The sequence below is a fragment of the Protopterus annectens genome, chromosome 11.part0 (genome assembly GCF_019279795.1).
Source record: "Protopterus annectens isolate FY-2018-M chromosome 11.part0, PAN1.0, whole genome shotgun sequence".
In the NCBI taxonomy this organism is placed as follows: Eukaryota; Metazoa; Chordata; order Ceratodontiformes; family Protopteridae; genus Protopterus; species Protopterus annectens.
The window spans coordinates 403,623,214-403,637,488 of NC_056745.1; the positions used below are offsets into that span (position 1 = coordinate 403,623,214).

General features: G+C 35.2%; 1 protein-coding gene across 3 annotated transcripts in view; it reads right to left on the bottom strand.

Annotated features, from left to right (window-relative positions):
- SCYL2 (SCY1 like pseudokinase 2) overlaps window positions 1-14,275 on the bottom strand; it is a 1,725,360-nt gene that overhangs the window by 580,398 nt on the left and 1,130,687 nt on the right. For all 3 annotated transcript variants that reach the window (XM_044087896.1, XM_044087898.1, XM_044087897.1), the window contains one exon: window positions 9,317-9,439. In XM_044087896.1, the coding sequence (XP_043943831.1) occupies window positions 9,317-9,439 (123 nt within the window). The remainder of the gene's footprint in view (window positions 1-9,316; window positions 9,440-14,275) is intronic.

A 14,275-nucleotide genomic window follows, 5' to 3' on the forward strand; every position in this document is an offset into this window, starting at 1 on the left:
ATCTGCCCACCCAGCATCGCCGACTGTGCATCCAGCAGGGAATCCTTAAAGTCCACCAACTCACTGCACTCCCAGAAAATATGTTCCCAATTACTTCTTTTTGGATTACAAAGCATTAATTAAATTTGTGCAACATGACAAAACAAGAAAACCTGGAAATATTGCACTTTTTTTGACTTTGTTAAAATTGTAGGGGGACTCTAAAGCATATGCCCTACTTCATATCATGAATATTTTGAGGAACACTAAGGAGAGGAGAACAGAAGGGAGACAGTTAACTGTAAATAAAACAAAACTGTTCTTAACAGTAATATTTTTATGGTGCATGATATAATCTGCATGCTATAAAATAAAGTTTTCTCAGTGATTTTCAAATGTAATGGGGATGCTAAAGTAAAAAGGTGCCCCTGTTTTTTTTTCCTTTTCTCTTTCTCCTTGTTCAGTTTTAAGAAATGTAGGCAGTGCAATGTAAAAATAGTGCGGTCAAAAGAATTTGATACAAGAAAAACTTATCTGATTTTTCTCATTCTTGCACAGGGGAATGACTGCATGAAGGCCTTTGACTTGATCTAGTAATCTTTAAGAGAAAGCAAATAAATAAAAAGAACATTGAAAATAATAAAGATTTCCTCTAGCAAATAAACAAATTAATGCCTGTAGAAGCAACACTATCTGGTTCTCATGTCCCTAAGGAGACAATTTGATAAAGAGTAATAAAAACAGAAAACTTATTTCTTTCAATGGCTAAGAGATACCGTTTTATATAAGCATTTAAGTGTTTTCCCATTCTTAGTAGAAGCACAGGCTGCACCATTCTTCTTAGCACAGATAACCTTCATTTAGGTTAACCCAAGTCAGTGAGTGTGACTGTCCATTTGGGACAACTGTTCCTATTAGGAGGGTAATACTTCAATATTTAAAGATGTACATAGTTTTGTGTGCTAATATTAAGTTAATGGGTTTTGGGGGTGTATTTATTTTTTCGTTTGAGGGCTTTCAATAAAACAAAAGGTTTTGTAAAATGTGACATAGGCTCAAATGGACACGACAAAAAGCAACTGTATAAAAGACCAACCTTCCAAACATTAGTATGCGTGTGTCACACAAAACTGGAGCTAGATACTTAACAAAACAACTGTTATAAATAAAAGGTGGGAATAATAACGTTTTAACACGATGACGCTTTTTATATTATCTGTAAATGTTAATGTCTCATATACATATATATATATATATATATATATATATATATATACATACATACATACACACACACACACACACACACACACACACACACACACACACACACACACACACACACACACAAAAAGAGAGAGTAGTGAACTACATTAAAAAATGTAGAGTGCAAATATCTATGCTATAGAAGACACATCTGGAATGAACTGAACATGTGAATTTGATAAAGAAAAGTATTCAAGACAGTTATTCAGTGAACTACCTGGGAGAAAGGAAAAGAGGAGTACTTATATTACTTGCAAAAGAAGCTCCAACAGTGACAGAAGAGGATAAAAAGGATAATAATGGTAGATTTGTCGTACTAAGGGGTAATGGCAAGGGAGGAGGATTACACTGGCATGCATCTAAATTCCACCTAAAACTGCTATAATGGAGCTGGGAGAAATAATCAGTTTTCAGCAGGGACTATTACTTATAGATGGGGACTGTAATTTGATTTGCAGCAATGAAGATGTGTCTGGGGGCAGAAGGAGAAAATACAACAAAGGATGGTAGATTTGTGAAGAAATTTATGAAAATATTTGGCATATAAAATGTAAATCCAGTAGTAGGAATTCAGAGTGAATTTATATATTATTTCCCAAGATACAAAAACAGTTAGGCTAGACAGAACCTGCATTTTACTGGAACATGTGCATTTAACTGTAAGTTTTGATATGCATTCAATAACTATTTCAGATCACATGCTAATAATAACTAAAATAAAAACACAGGGTAACAAAATAAAAATGAGACACTAGTGCCTTCCCACCTATCTGAGGAAATGAGAGGAATTTAAGGAATGGGTAGTGGAAATTACTTGTGAGTTATTAGAGATGATAGAAATTTCTTCAGAAAATATAGCTAGGGAGTGGGATAAAATTAAAGTGGAGTTTAAAAATAGGGTGGAAATAAGGGAGAGAGAGAGATGGTTAATAAGTAACAAGAATTCTTAAGAGGAAATGACAAATGTTCAAGTACTGCAGAATAGGAATCTCAAAGAAAAAGGAGAGAAGCAATTGCAGACTGTTAAGCAGAAAATAAATGATTAGCCCAATAATATGCATGAGTTTAGAAAGACTGCTGTTAACCAACTGTTTTTTGATGACAACATAGGAACACAAAAACTTTTAGTGCAAGGACTAATCAACAAAAAGTAAAAAGGATTGTCGCCAAGCTTAGAAAGCCTATAACAAGTGAGACAAGAGATCCTGTAGAGGTAATAAAAATATTTTGGAAATGTTATGAAAGTCTGTAAGAGTACAGAAATATAGAGATCAAGAAAAGGTACAAATTGATATGTTTACGGAAGAATTAATATGCCAAGGTTAGAGGCAGATAAGGCTCAATTACTAAGAGTTACGACAGCAGGAGATGAGATAAAAGTGGTGATGTATAACCAATCCACAGTAAAGTCCCAGGAGAAGATGGTATTCCAGTGGAAGTTTGGAAGCTAGGAGGGGAAAAAACTGATAAAGATCTGGAAGTCTTTGTTTACAATATTTTAAGAGGTGGAAAAGCACCAACATCCGGGAAGAAAGTGGTGGTTGCTGTAACACCCAAAGAGGTAAAGCTCCATTAGATCCAACTTCATACAGGCCCATTTCAATCCTAAACCATGACTATAAAGTGTTTATATGTCTATAAGGGCTAAAAGAATGTCAAAGGTGATGCCAAAATTGATAGATACAGATCAATGAGTTTTTTTCTGGAGGGGAGGCAAACAGCCGACAACATTAACAGAAGATGATCCAGAGGGAATAACCCTGTTGTGGGTCAGTCTTAATGACGAGAAAGCATTTCAGAGAGTAAGCTGGGAGTTTAAGAGCAAGGCAATGGAAATATTTGCATTCCCTGAGAAAATTATAAGGTTGATTAGGAGGATATATGAGGGATATGACGCGAAAATTAAAAAGGGTGAGTTCCTTTCTGATAATTTCTGTTTGAGAGCAGAGGAACAGAACCAAGCAGGGAGGTCCCTCTTTCCCTTTTGTTATTTGCACTATATTTAGAACTACTGACAATGAAAATAAGAGACTGAGAAAGTGAAGAATACAATTAGCATGGTAGTCAAGAAAAGCTGGCTCTATTTGCAGATTATATTATTTTATACCCGATACAACCAGAAAAGGACATTTCAGTGTTGTGGAACATTTTGAGGCAGTTTCACATCTCTTCAGGATACAAAATTAATGAAGCTAAAACAAAGGCAATAGCTGTAAATTATGTACCCACACACAAATTGCTTCAGCAATATCCATATTTATGGGGAAACGATAAAATGAAGAACTTAGGATTATGGATTAAAAAGAATTCTGGTGTGGCAGCTAAAGAGGAGTTGAAAGAGACTAAACAAAAGACAATACAAAAACTGAGAGATTGGAAGCTCTGTTATATAGATATGGATAGCAAGATACAAGCAGTTAAATGCTTTTAGTCCATTTAGTTTTACACACAGGTCAAGCATATTTTTATCAACCAAAGGAGAAGATGTGGATAGCAATTAATAAAGAACAGAAGGATTTTAACTGGGAGGTGAAGACTACAAGAGTGGAGTGGGTTAAGCAAATTCTTCCAACTTAACAAGGCAGGTTGGGATTACCTGATTTCAAGGGGCATTTCAGAGCTAAGCAGTTAAGGCTCCTATACAAAGCACAAGCAGAAACCTACAATTCAAAGTGGAAAGGGATGATGATGAAATAGGGGGAAGCTGAAGAAACAAGGAAAGACTGGAATTTTGGATGCAGATTCTTAAGGAGAAAAGCAATAACCATACAAAATATTATACTTACAAAGTAGTGGAAAATATTCTAAGAACTAAGCCAAAATGGGAATGGACAAATAAAGATTCTGATAAGGATGACTGCAATTAGGGATACAGACAATAAGCAAGAGGGGACTGGAATTTATTGTAGAAAACTGGCAAAAGAACCAAAGTATTAGGAGCAAATAATCAAAGAAAATAGGTAATAGAATAGGAAAAGGCCAAGAACTTATTTGGACTGCAGGCTAGAGATTGCCTTCCCTATCAAGGGCTGATATCAGAGTATAGGTAAGGAGAAAGAAATACGGGGATCCTAAGTGAAAGACCAGCACTGGTAGAGCTCTTAGTAGACTCTAGAACAGAAGCTGCTGTTAAAAAACGAATAACTAGTAGAGTATAAAAAACCCTGCATCCTAACTATAACAATCAATCAAAAGAAGTTAGAAAGGGAATGGGAAGAAAGATTGGATAAGCAATTCACAATGAAACAACTGGGGGATATATGCATGCCTCTCAAATATGCAACAAAGTCTAGAAGATTTTGGATCTTTTCTTGGAAGTGTTTGCATAGGCATTTTTATACCCCAAGTAAACGCCAAAGAATTTTTCCTCAGACAGCAAATGTTGGAGATGTGCCGGAGAAAAAAGAGGTAACTGGGAACATACTTTCCAGGAGTGTAATGAGTTGGCAGACTTTAAAGATTCCCAGCAGACTGTTCTGTCAGAGATACAGGGTTAGGAAATTGTGTTAACTAAGGAAATGATTTTTTGAGCTATGACACAGAACTGGAATTGCCCAGACATAGTAAGGCCTTGTTGAGTCGAATTATGGTGGATGCCAAAAAAAGCTATTACTAGAAAATGGAAATCACTAGAAAATGGAAATCAAAGTCTAAACCAACTTTACTAGAAGTAGTGAATACAATAACAGCGATACTGAGATTTTTAGAAAAGGGTAAGAGCAAATTACAAAGAAAAAATGGAAATTGTGGGAACAATACATGCAGAGGAGGAATGAGGTTTAAAAGAAGGCAGGATTTGAATTGGCTATGTAATGTCTGACTGACAATGACTGGATAGATTACAAGTGATGTATAATGTTTGCAACTAAAATTATGTCAAAATGGTTTGTAATGTACAATGTTTGAAGACAAAATTATGTCAATATGGTTGGTGATGTATGTTTGCAACTAAAATTATGTCAATAAGGTTTGTTTTCATTTATAAATAAATAAAAATAAAATAAACCAGGTGCTCCAAGGGACCAGAACTTGGATCCACAAAGCGTTTATTGTCTTACAGTTTAAAAAAAGTTGAAAAACAAACTGCTGTTGTAAAAAAATCAAACAGGTTTTGTCTTAAAAGTAAAAGACATTATCAGAACCATTGCATTTAGAGCAGCTAGGCTTTTTTAATCAAAAACCCACCCTTAACTGAAAACAAGTCATGAAGCCAAGTCCTGCATTTAAAGCTATACACTCAGCTAGCATTCACCTTGAACAGATATGTGTAATAAATGGTTACAAAATAAAACATCATGAATAAAATAAGTAAAAATAATGTACATATATACATGCTGTGATTGCAGAAGCCATACTACAAAAGCAACAAAACAATTACATGCTCTTACATAAATTGCATCAACTTGTCTTTTGCCAACTTGCATTTAGACAACTTATATTTTTATTGATCTTTTTTTTAGCTCACTGACAATAGAAACTGTTTCTTTTAAGCTTGGTGGCACAGTAGCATTAACTCTCAACTGCCAAAGCATTTCTTTATGCAACAACGCATTTTTCCAGTCTCCACAATATGCTGCCAAATCACCTTGTTCTACAGCAAAGAACATAAATTTGTCAAACCCCACACAGATAACAGAGTAACTAGCTAAAGTGCTCTTGACATTTCGCTGGATGCTATAAACATGCTGGTAAATACGCTTATTAAAACCGTTATTGGTTTTGCCAGTGTAAAAAGCTTGGCATTGTGTGCACACAGCAAAATAAATCACTCTCTCTGTAAAACAATTAAATCTGCCTCCCTTGGCATAGCCGCTGATTTTATCATAAAGCCACCCTTCATAGTGCCCTTCAACACAGCCACACTGATTGCATCTTCCGCATCAGAATTTTCAGGAAAATTCTCCATCCTGCATGTAGGTTTATTCTCCAAAATACTTTTAAAATTACTCTGTCTTTTAAAAGTGAAAGTAGGCTTAGCCTCATTAAATCTCAGTATGGCCTCTTTGCTACTTAAACCAATTTTTCAAATGATCCTTTGTATTTCCTTGGCATCAAGTGAGCAATGAAAAGCCATGTTAGTACTTAAATCAAGGGACTGGTTACTCTGAGCAACATCATCTGGATTATTGTTGTACCTATGTTTAAAAATGGAACCATATATACCATTTTGTTCACTCCATACCTCTCCTGTGACCTCATCCACCAGGGCACAAGGATAATTAGTTCAAAAAACATTTTTTTTTCAAGACAAATTCTTCTTGGCACCTGTTGTCATTTGATGTCAATCTAGATACCCTAATAAACTGACTTTTTATAATGCCCTTTTTCTGGTGGTATGAGTGGCAGCTGGAATAAAATAAAAAAAAATTACAATAAGTGGGCTTTCTAAATATCCCTGTTTCAAGGGTTCCATTTGGTGAACGCTGAATTTTAATGTCCAAATATGCAATTTCGTTGACATTGACATGGTAAGTAAAATCCAGAAACTTGGTACTATGTTGCATCAACCCAACAGTTCATTAAATTGATCTATACTACCTTGCCACAAAATATCTGTAGTAGGCTTTGCAAAGCTTAAAAAGTAGAAACTTAAGGTGGGAATTAATGTCCCTGTTCAACAAAACGCCATTTGCAAACACTGGCACAAATGGCTCTTATGGTCACCCCAGGGCACTGTTTACAATATTCGTTGCCAAACACCAGGAAATTGTTAGACAAAATTATTTCCATGAAATCATGTATTAAATTTTAATCATTTTCAGTTTGTCCCCCATACAGTTTAACCATCTCATCAAACCATAACAAACCTTGTTCTTGTGGGAGGACAGAAAACAGACTTTTAATGTCATTGGTAATAAAGTAATGAAAATCATGGTCAGCCTCTCTTATTTTGTCTAACAAATCCCATGAATCACAAATGACATGTCCAAAAGGTTTAAACAAAATTTTGAGTTTTGTGTCAACAAATTTGGCCAGTGACTCAGTGATGGACCCTACTGAAACCACAACAGACTGTAAAGGTGGATCCCTGCTGTTCGAATGTAACTTTGGAATGCCAAAAATTCTCGGAATAACACGGTCCCACACTCTTAAAAACTCGTATAAATCTTCTGGCAACTGCTCAAACAGAAACAGCTCTTCCAATGCTATTCTCACAGCCCTAAATGCTATGCTTATCTCATTTAATGACACAACATTATATACAACATTGTCACATAACAAGTTAAGCATTCTCCCCTGATAGTCAAGGTTGTACATAATTACTTCACCTTTATCAGGATGCATGCATCTAATGTCTACATCTTGTGTAACAGATGTTAAAATGTCCTTTTCATAAGGTGACTAATTGTAGTAGAGGTGTTGGTGACAATAAACGCTTTGTGGATACACGTTCTGGTCTCTTGGAGCACCTGCTTTATTTTATTTCTGGATTACCTACTCGGTTTGCTACCTTCTTGTCTTTTACTTGTTTTCATTTATATAAATGTATGCTTGCCTACGTCATATGTGATAATTCAATAAAGATATTTCTTGTTTTAAAATAAATTCTAATGTTTCTCCAGGGATCAATGAGCAAATTAATATTAAATGTCTTTTGGAATGAAATATTCATTAGAATGTATATTATACACTTAGATTTATTATTTTAATGTTTGTATGCATAATTTTAATGACAGCATATGTTTAGTGTTTTGTAATATAAAAACAGGTTTACACCACTAACTGGTTGGACAGATCATGTGATCTGAGGTTTTACATTTAAATTGTGAGGGAGCACCGTTGTTTTAGTTCTGAAGAAGTCTTTGTAACAGGCAGACAAAAGCACTAAACCTTACTAAATTTTTTGGGCCTGCTTTTTCTATTTTTTTTTTTTTTTTAACGTTTGATATACCCAGTTTTTCAATGTGGAGCTTTTTTGGTTCTTAAATGGTAATTACCAGGTAATCAGGCAGCTTAGCCTGGCTATGTGGTAAGACAACTTCTGCTCGCTCCTCCAAGATCAACAAGAATGGTTCTCCCTTGCCCAGAGAGGGCAACACAAAAGCCAAAGGTGACCATAGAGGAGGTGTCTTAAATCCTGGTCCTTAGCAGCATCTGGAAGAACTACACTGGTGGGACCAAGAAACAACAAGTGGCCTGTCACAGTAGAGTCATCAACCAGTGGCTGGGGCAGTGAGAAAGCCGATCAGACATCGGAAGTCTCTCTTGAGAAATTCTCTTCTTGTTGACGGGAGAGGGAAGAATCAAATAGCCAGATTACTGCTTCATGGCTAACCAGAAAAGGAGGCTGGTAGGAGCCTAGGTGAGTCACTAAACTTCCTGACAGGAAAACATAAGTTTTGAGGTACAAATTTCAGTGAGGACACCCCAAAATAACACATTCCAGCCTCTAATAGTAATTTCCCATACAAAAAAATGTAGAAATAAAGTACATAAAAATTGAATTTAAGACATTTTCACACAAGAATTCACTGAGAAAAAAAAAAAAACTAACAGCCTGTGCCAGTCCATAAAACGAACATTTCTTAACATAAAAAAAACTTCTCCTCAGAAAAAATAATGACCTGGGTGGTTATCCCAAGAAGGGTACCTATCAACCAAACCTTGAAGGAATGCTAGCCAACTTAAGTTTCACAAAACCTGCTGGAGAGTGCATTTCAATGGCAAGAAATTGCTAAAGCTTTGACAACCTAGCCACTGCTTTTATGCAGCTCTCATCAAGCCCTTCTGTGATTAAGGTGCACAGAACGTTCCCTGAAGCTTTGAAGACTGGCCAGTGGTCATATCCTTGGCAGGATATAACCCAAATAACTTAGGCTACTGCAACAGTGATCTAAATGCTGAACATGGCATGCCCCTCTTGAAACTAAAAATGATTAAGAGAACTGGAGTATGTAGTCACAGCAATATAACAGGAAAGCTGGAAAAGTGCAGACTGAAGAGCAAAATACATGACAAAATGCTATCAGAGTTATGCTAGTTTAGTGAAGTGTTAGCCACTAAGGCTATCCCATAAAATTAAATCAACATTACAGGGAGAGGCTTAAATTAAATGCAGTTCAAGTTGTACCTGTATTTGAATAGATGGTGCTTCCAAAGCTCGGAAAACCATTGGAAGTACACAATTCTTTATTCCATCAGAAGGTGTTTTGGTCAGGAGCAGGTCCATTTTTTGAAGAAAAATTAACAATATCTGCAAATACAACACAGTCAGTCATGAGTTTCTTAAATATATTACACCTATTAGTCAGTCATGAGTTTCTTAAATATATTACATCTATTTTACACAAAATGCATATGTATGCCTTACAATTGTGTAATAGTTCTTATACTTGTTAATTCCATGCTCAAAATAATACAGTTGTAGTATACCTCAATTATACTGGCCCCAAATGCTACTGGTCATTTTAATATGCTGCAAAGTGTTTCACTTAGCCCTTTTACTGCAATGTTTTCTTGTACTCTAATATGCCTGCAATTTGATTACAGACAAAATTCTGAAAAAAAAAATCAACCATAAGCTCTGTCTATTCAAAATACTTTTCAATTACCAATTATACCGCATTGCTTTGTTCACTAGCTTTCCCTCGGTTTTTTTTTTTTTTTTTTACTTTTTCTCCATACATGCAGTCAGTACCCTCCAGTACCATGACTTTTTTTATATCCATGCTGGTTAGCCACAGCAAAGCTAGGACTGTACATGTCACCGCGAGTGCCCAGCAGTGACTAGGGTAGATCTTTTAGGCATGCTGACAGGGCTTTCTCATGTAGTGGGAACAACAATGAGAAGAAAAAAAGGGAATTTGACAAAGAAAATTTTGAAAGGGACTTGACAATAACCAACCTGTTACATGTTTTGGAACGGGAAGTCATAGAATTCACCTTGACAGGTAAATTCTGACATACATTTTTAGAATATCTATTTGCTTATGACTGGAAAGACCAGATCATAATGACGAGCTTTATCTGTTCTCTGTACTACCTGTTATAGAGAGAGAGAGAAAGAAAGAGTGAAGGACAGCCAAGTGTTTTACAACTTTGAAAACTGTAATACAGTTTTGCCATGTTAATCTTTGCAGATTGTGAAGTATGCACAGCATTGTAGAGCTTACACAAAATTTGTTGCAAGACTAAGAGAAAAAAATAAATAAAAACAAAAACGTAAGGTTTATTGTGTGTTAACAGTTCTGTAAGGTATAACATACTTAGCTCTGCCTAACACATTGACCAGAAGAAGCAAAGCGTATCCGACTCTATAACAGATATAGAGACTTTAATACACTCCACACTGCCACATACAATAATCTGTGGCAGTCTGAAGTGTATTACATTTTTTAAACCTGACTGAATTATTTTATGGTGGCCACTGTTCATAGCTACTTACTAGGGTACTGATCTGTGAGGATCTTATGAAGTCTATCCTTACCATTTACATAGCTTTTTGGCGCTTACATTTTGTGTAGGAATAACCCAGAGGGGGGCAGAAAGTACAGGTGACTTAGTAAACTTACTATAACAGTAGATGTTTTTAATGATCACAGCTGCAGTAGTCTTAGCTACATGCAGAGCTGACTAAAAGACAGCTTTGGGCACAAAGCCCTAGACAGCTTTCCTGCCAACAGAGAAAGGGAGGAGGAGCCCTGAATGGAAAATGCTAGGAAGGACAAAAAAATAATCACATGAACATGATTGTGAGCAAGTTAATTCAAATTGTTTAGATCAATATAACACATTACATGAATTATTACAGGCGAGAGTACAAATTGGTGTTTTAGATTAAAAAATGTGGAGCTATTATTTATAGCCAAACCTAGGCAGTCTATTTTTTATATAGTAGGCCTAAAACTCATAAGTCTCTAGTTAATCTACCAGGAAGACCAACAATATCAGGAAGAGATAATTTTCAGAAAAGGTACAGCTTTTATTGGACAGTATTATTAAACCCTTAGCATAGTCTTCAGCATTTTAGTAAAAAAATACAAGTGAAGTAGTTAATAGGACTAAGGAAGTCAAATAGGGAAAATGAGATGTTTTAAATATTAATATATGTTAAAGATATCTTTCTACTAAACAAAGATTTGGGATAACAGCAGTAGCAAGAAACTTAGAGGAGGCACCAATTATGTCTTTTATCCACTCTCTTCTACATTTTGCTTTGTTACATAACACTTAAGTGGTTTAGACAAAAGAGGAATAGCAATGAAAGCATCATTTGTCCCAACATATTTTAGTTTGTTTATGAATGAATTTGAGAAAAGGATATTTAAGAGTATAATGAATGACTGTAAAGGGGAAAAAAGGGAAGCCCTTTCGGTACTTTTCCATTATCGAGGCAACACGTCTAATGTGGTAGCAAGCGCTTGCAATCATCGCACAGCTGTTAGCCCTGAAGCAGTTTTCTGAAATAATTTGGTTAATCCTTCTAAACTGGTAGGTTCTCTTTGGGGGAGACCCCTAGTGGTAAGTGAAAACCAGCTAATTCGTTCAGATTATTTTCATTCCTTATATGTACGCAGCATTGATGCAAATTTACTAAAGTCTCTGTTTATGCAACTCATCGTTGGGTGTTTTTGTTGAGAACAATAATGTTAGTACGAATAGATCCACGGGTCGTGTAACTGGTAATAAAGTTACGGTAAATTATTGATTTAGGAAGGTGAAGCATTTTAAATTTTTTTTTTATACGTGACATAATATGTCGTAAACATGTAATGCTGATGTAGTTGTTAAGGTACAAATATTTCTAAAGTAGGTAGGACTTGGAGCAGTTAGAGTTGAAGTTTGGCTGATGTGGAGCAGACCTTCGGTGGAATTTACGCATCTGGTGCGACTTTTCTTGAAACAAGGCTAGTACTTTCAAATGTTTCTTGGCAACAGTAGCTGATGGGAAAGCGAAGTTTAGATAAGTGAAAGTTATTTATCGCATGTGTTTCAACATTTGAGCATTAAAATTTATAGTAATGGCCTTTACAAAATTCTAGTAGGGGGTCAGGGAGAGGAGTTTGTTCTTATTTTGTGCAGTTAGAAAGTTTATGTATGCCTGATCTACATAGTTAATACAAAGGAAATCTCTGTAAATTATCACTTTCCACCTTTTAGCACTAAGAAAGTCTTGGCAAAGTCCCAAAAATAGGGACAGATTTTAAATGTTGCTCTTAAAAAGTTGCTTGAATAAAGGTCTGGTTTTACCATGCATTTTCCGATGGATTTAAAGTTTGAAACTCAAATACTTATTTACTGAATTTAGTCCTCAGAGATTTCCCGCAAAAGTCCAGAAAATCACAAATTTTATAAGGAACGGACCTAAGTCGGGCGAAAATCTGGCCATTCTGTAAGTCTGCAAGTCCTACCTACTTTAGAAATATTTGTACCTTAACAACTACATCCGCATTAAATGTTTACGACATATGTCACGTGTTAAAAAAAATAAATAAATAAAATGCTTGAGAAGTATGCTGTAAAAGATGGAAAGGTTTCAGGACTAACAGCTGTGCGATGATTGCAAGTACCTGCTACCACATTAGAAGTGTTGCCCTGATAATGGAAAAGTACTGCCCTTTCATCTGCAAAAAAATTAAAAGCAAATTGTTGGGGCATAAAATATGTTTATTATAAATAGGATTCCACAGTGAATTTTCTTGACATAACTGTTAGGAAGAGACGTATATGTAAAAAATTGTTTAGAAAGAAATCAGCAGCAAATACATTTTTACATGCAACAAGTGGCCATCAGTCACATTTAATAAAATCTGTACTGTATGGAGAATTTCTAACATCAGTAACCTCAGTGGTACTGTGTTTTAGAAATATAGGAAAGGAAATAGTTCAGAAATTGGTCCAACAAGGTTATTTTAAACACAAGTTAGAGCATCTACTGAAAAATTTAACAGAGGAGGAAAAATTTGTAATTTGCTAAACAGAAAACAAAAGAGGAATGGTACAGATGTTAACCATAGAATCTTGGAAGCAAGTAAGAACAATGATAAGTTGTACTACTGTGTTATAAAATATACATTTTCACAATCTTTTGTCAAAATTATAAGAAAACATTGGAACATTTTAATGTCAGATGAACGTCTTATGAATGTTTTACCAAAATTTGTTTGGCATTCAAGATTCCACTAGTTGCTAGGACCATTAGTCGGGATTTATTAATGCACTAGATGTAACATTTGCAGAAATACTTTAAAGTGTAGACATGTTAACATCAATGGAAGAAAAGTTAAATTAAGAAATTATTACAGTTGGCAAACATCAAATGTGATTTATGGTATTTGTTGTGATTAAAATGTTAAAAAAGGTATATAGGCCAAACCAAAAGAAAGGTTGAAATTAGAATACAAAACACTTTTCAAATATTATGCTGAGGAAATCTGATAGTATGTTAGCATTACACGCATTGGAAAAACATGAAGGAACTAGTGGTTTTAAGTAGTTTTTTAACTGTATTAGTAGTAGGGGAGGTGGCAAATAGTTACTGCTCAATCAAATGAAGTCTAAACTGATTTTGAAATTGAATATGTTAACTCTTAAAGGTTTAAACACCGTAATTAGCAATGCTTGATGGAAATTTGAATGGTTAATGGCTGAAGAATGTACAAAAACAAGGAAATGTGTGGTAAATGAATTATACCCTATGAAGGCATAAGCTGAACCACTAGGTGCCATTAAAGATTTATTCTTCCCATTATAAAAATGTGTGTTTTTTTAGTGACAATTAACTGTGTACAGTGCCTAGTTGATATTCCAGGAACACAATCTTATGAGGAAGAGTCAAGAAAAACTTCTGAATTCTCTTGGAATCCCACCAAGATTCTTGGCACTTTAAATAAGTTGACTCAGTATGGAAAATGTGGCTACACTGTAGCCTGCAATGAGCTATAACTGGAGCTAGACACTTTTTGAACAATCCAGGTGCAGTGGATAGTCCAAAGAGCAAGGCAGAGAACTAATGGATGTGATCCAGACACAAATAATTTAAGAAAGGCCTGAAGTCTGGATGAATAGGAATGGGATAGGTATATTTTCA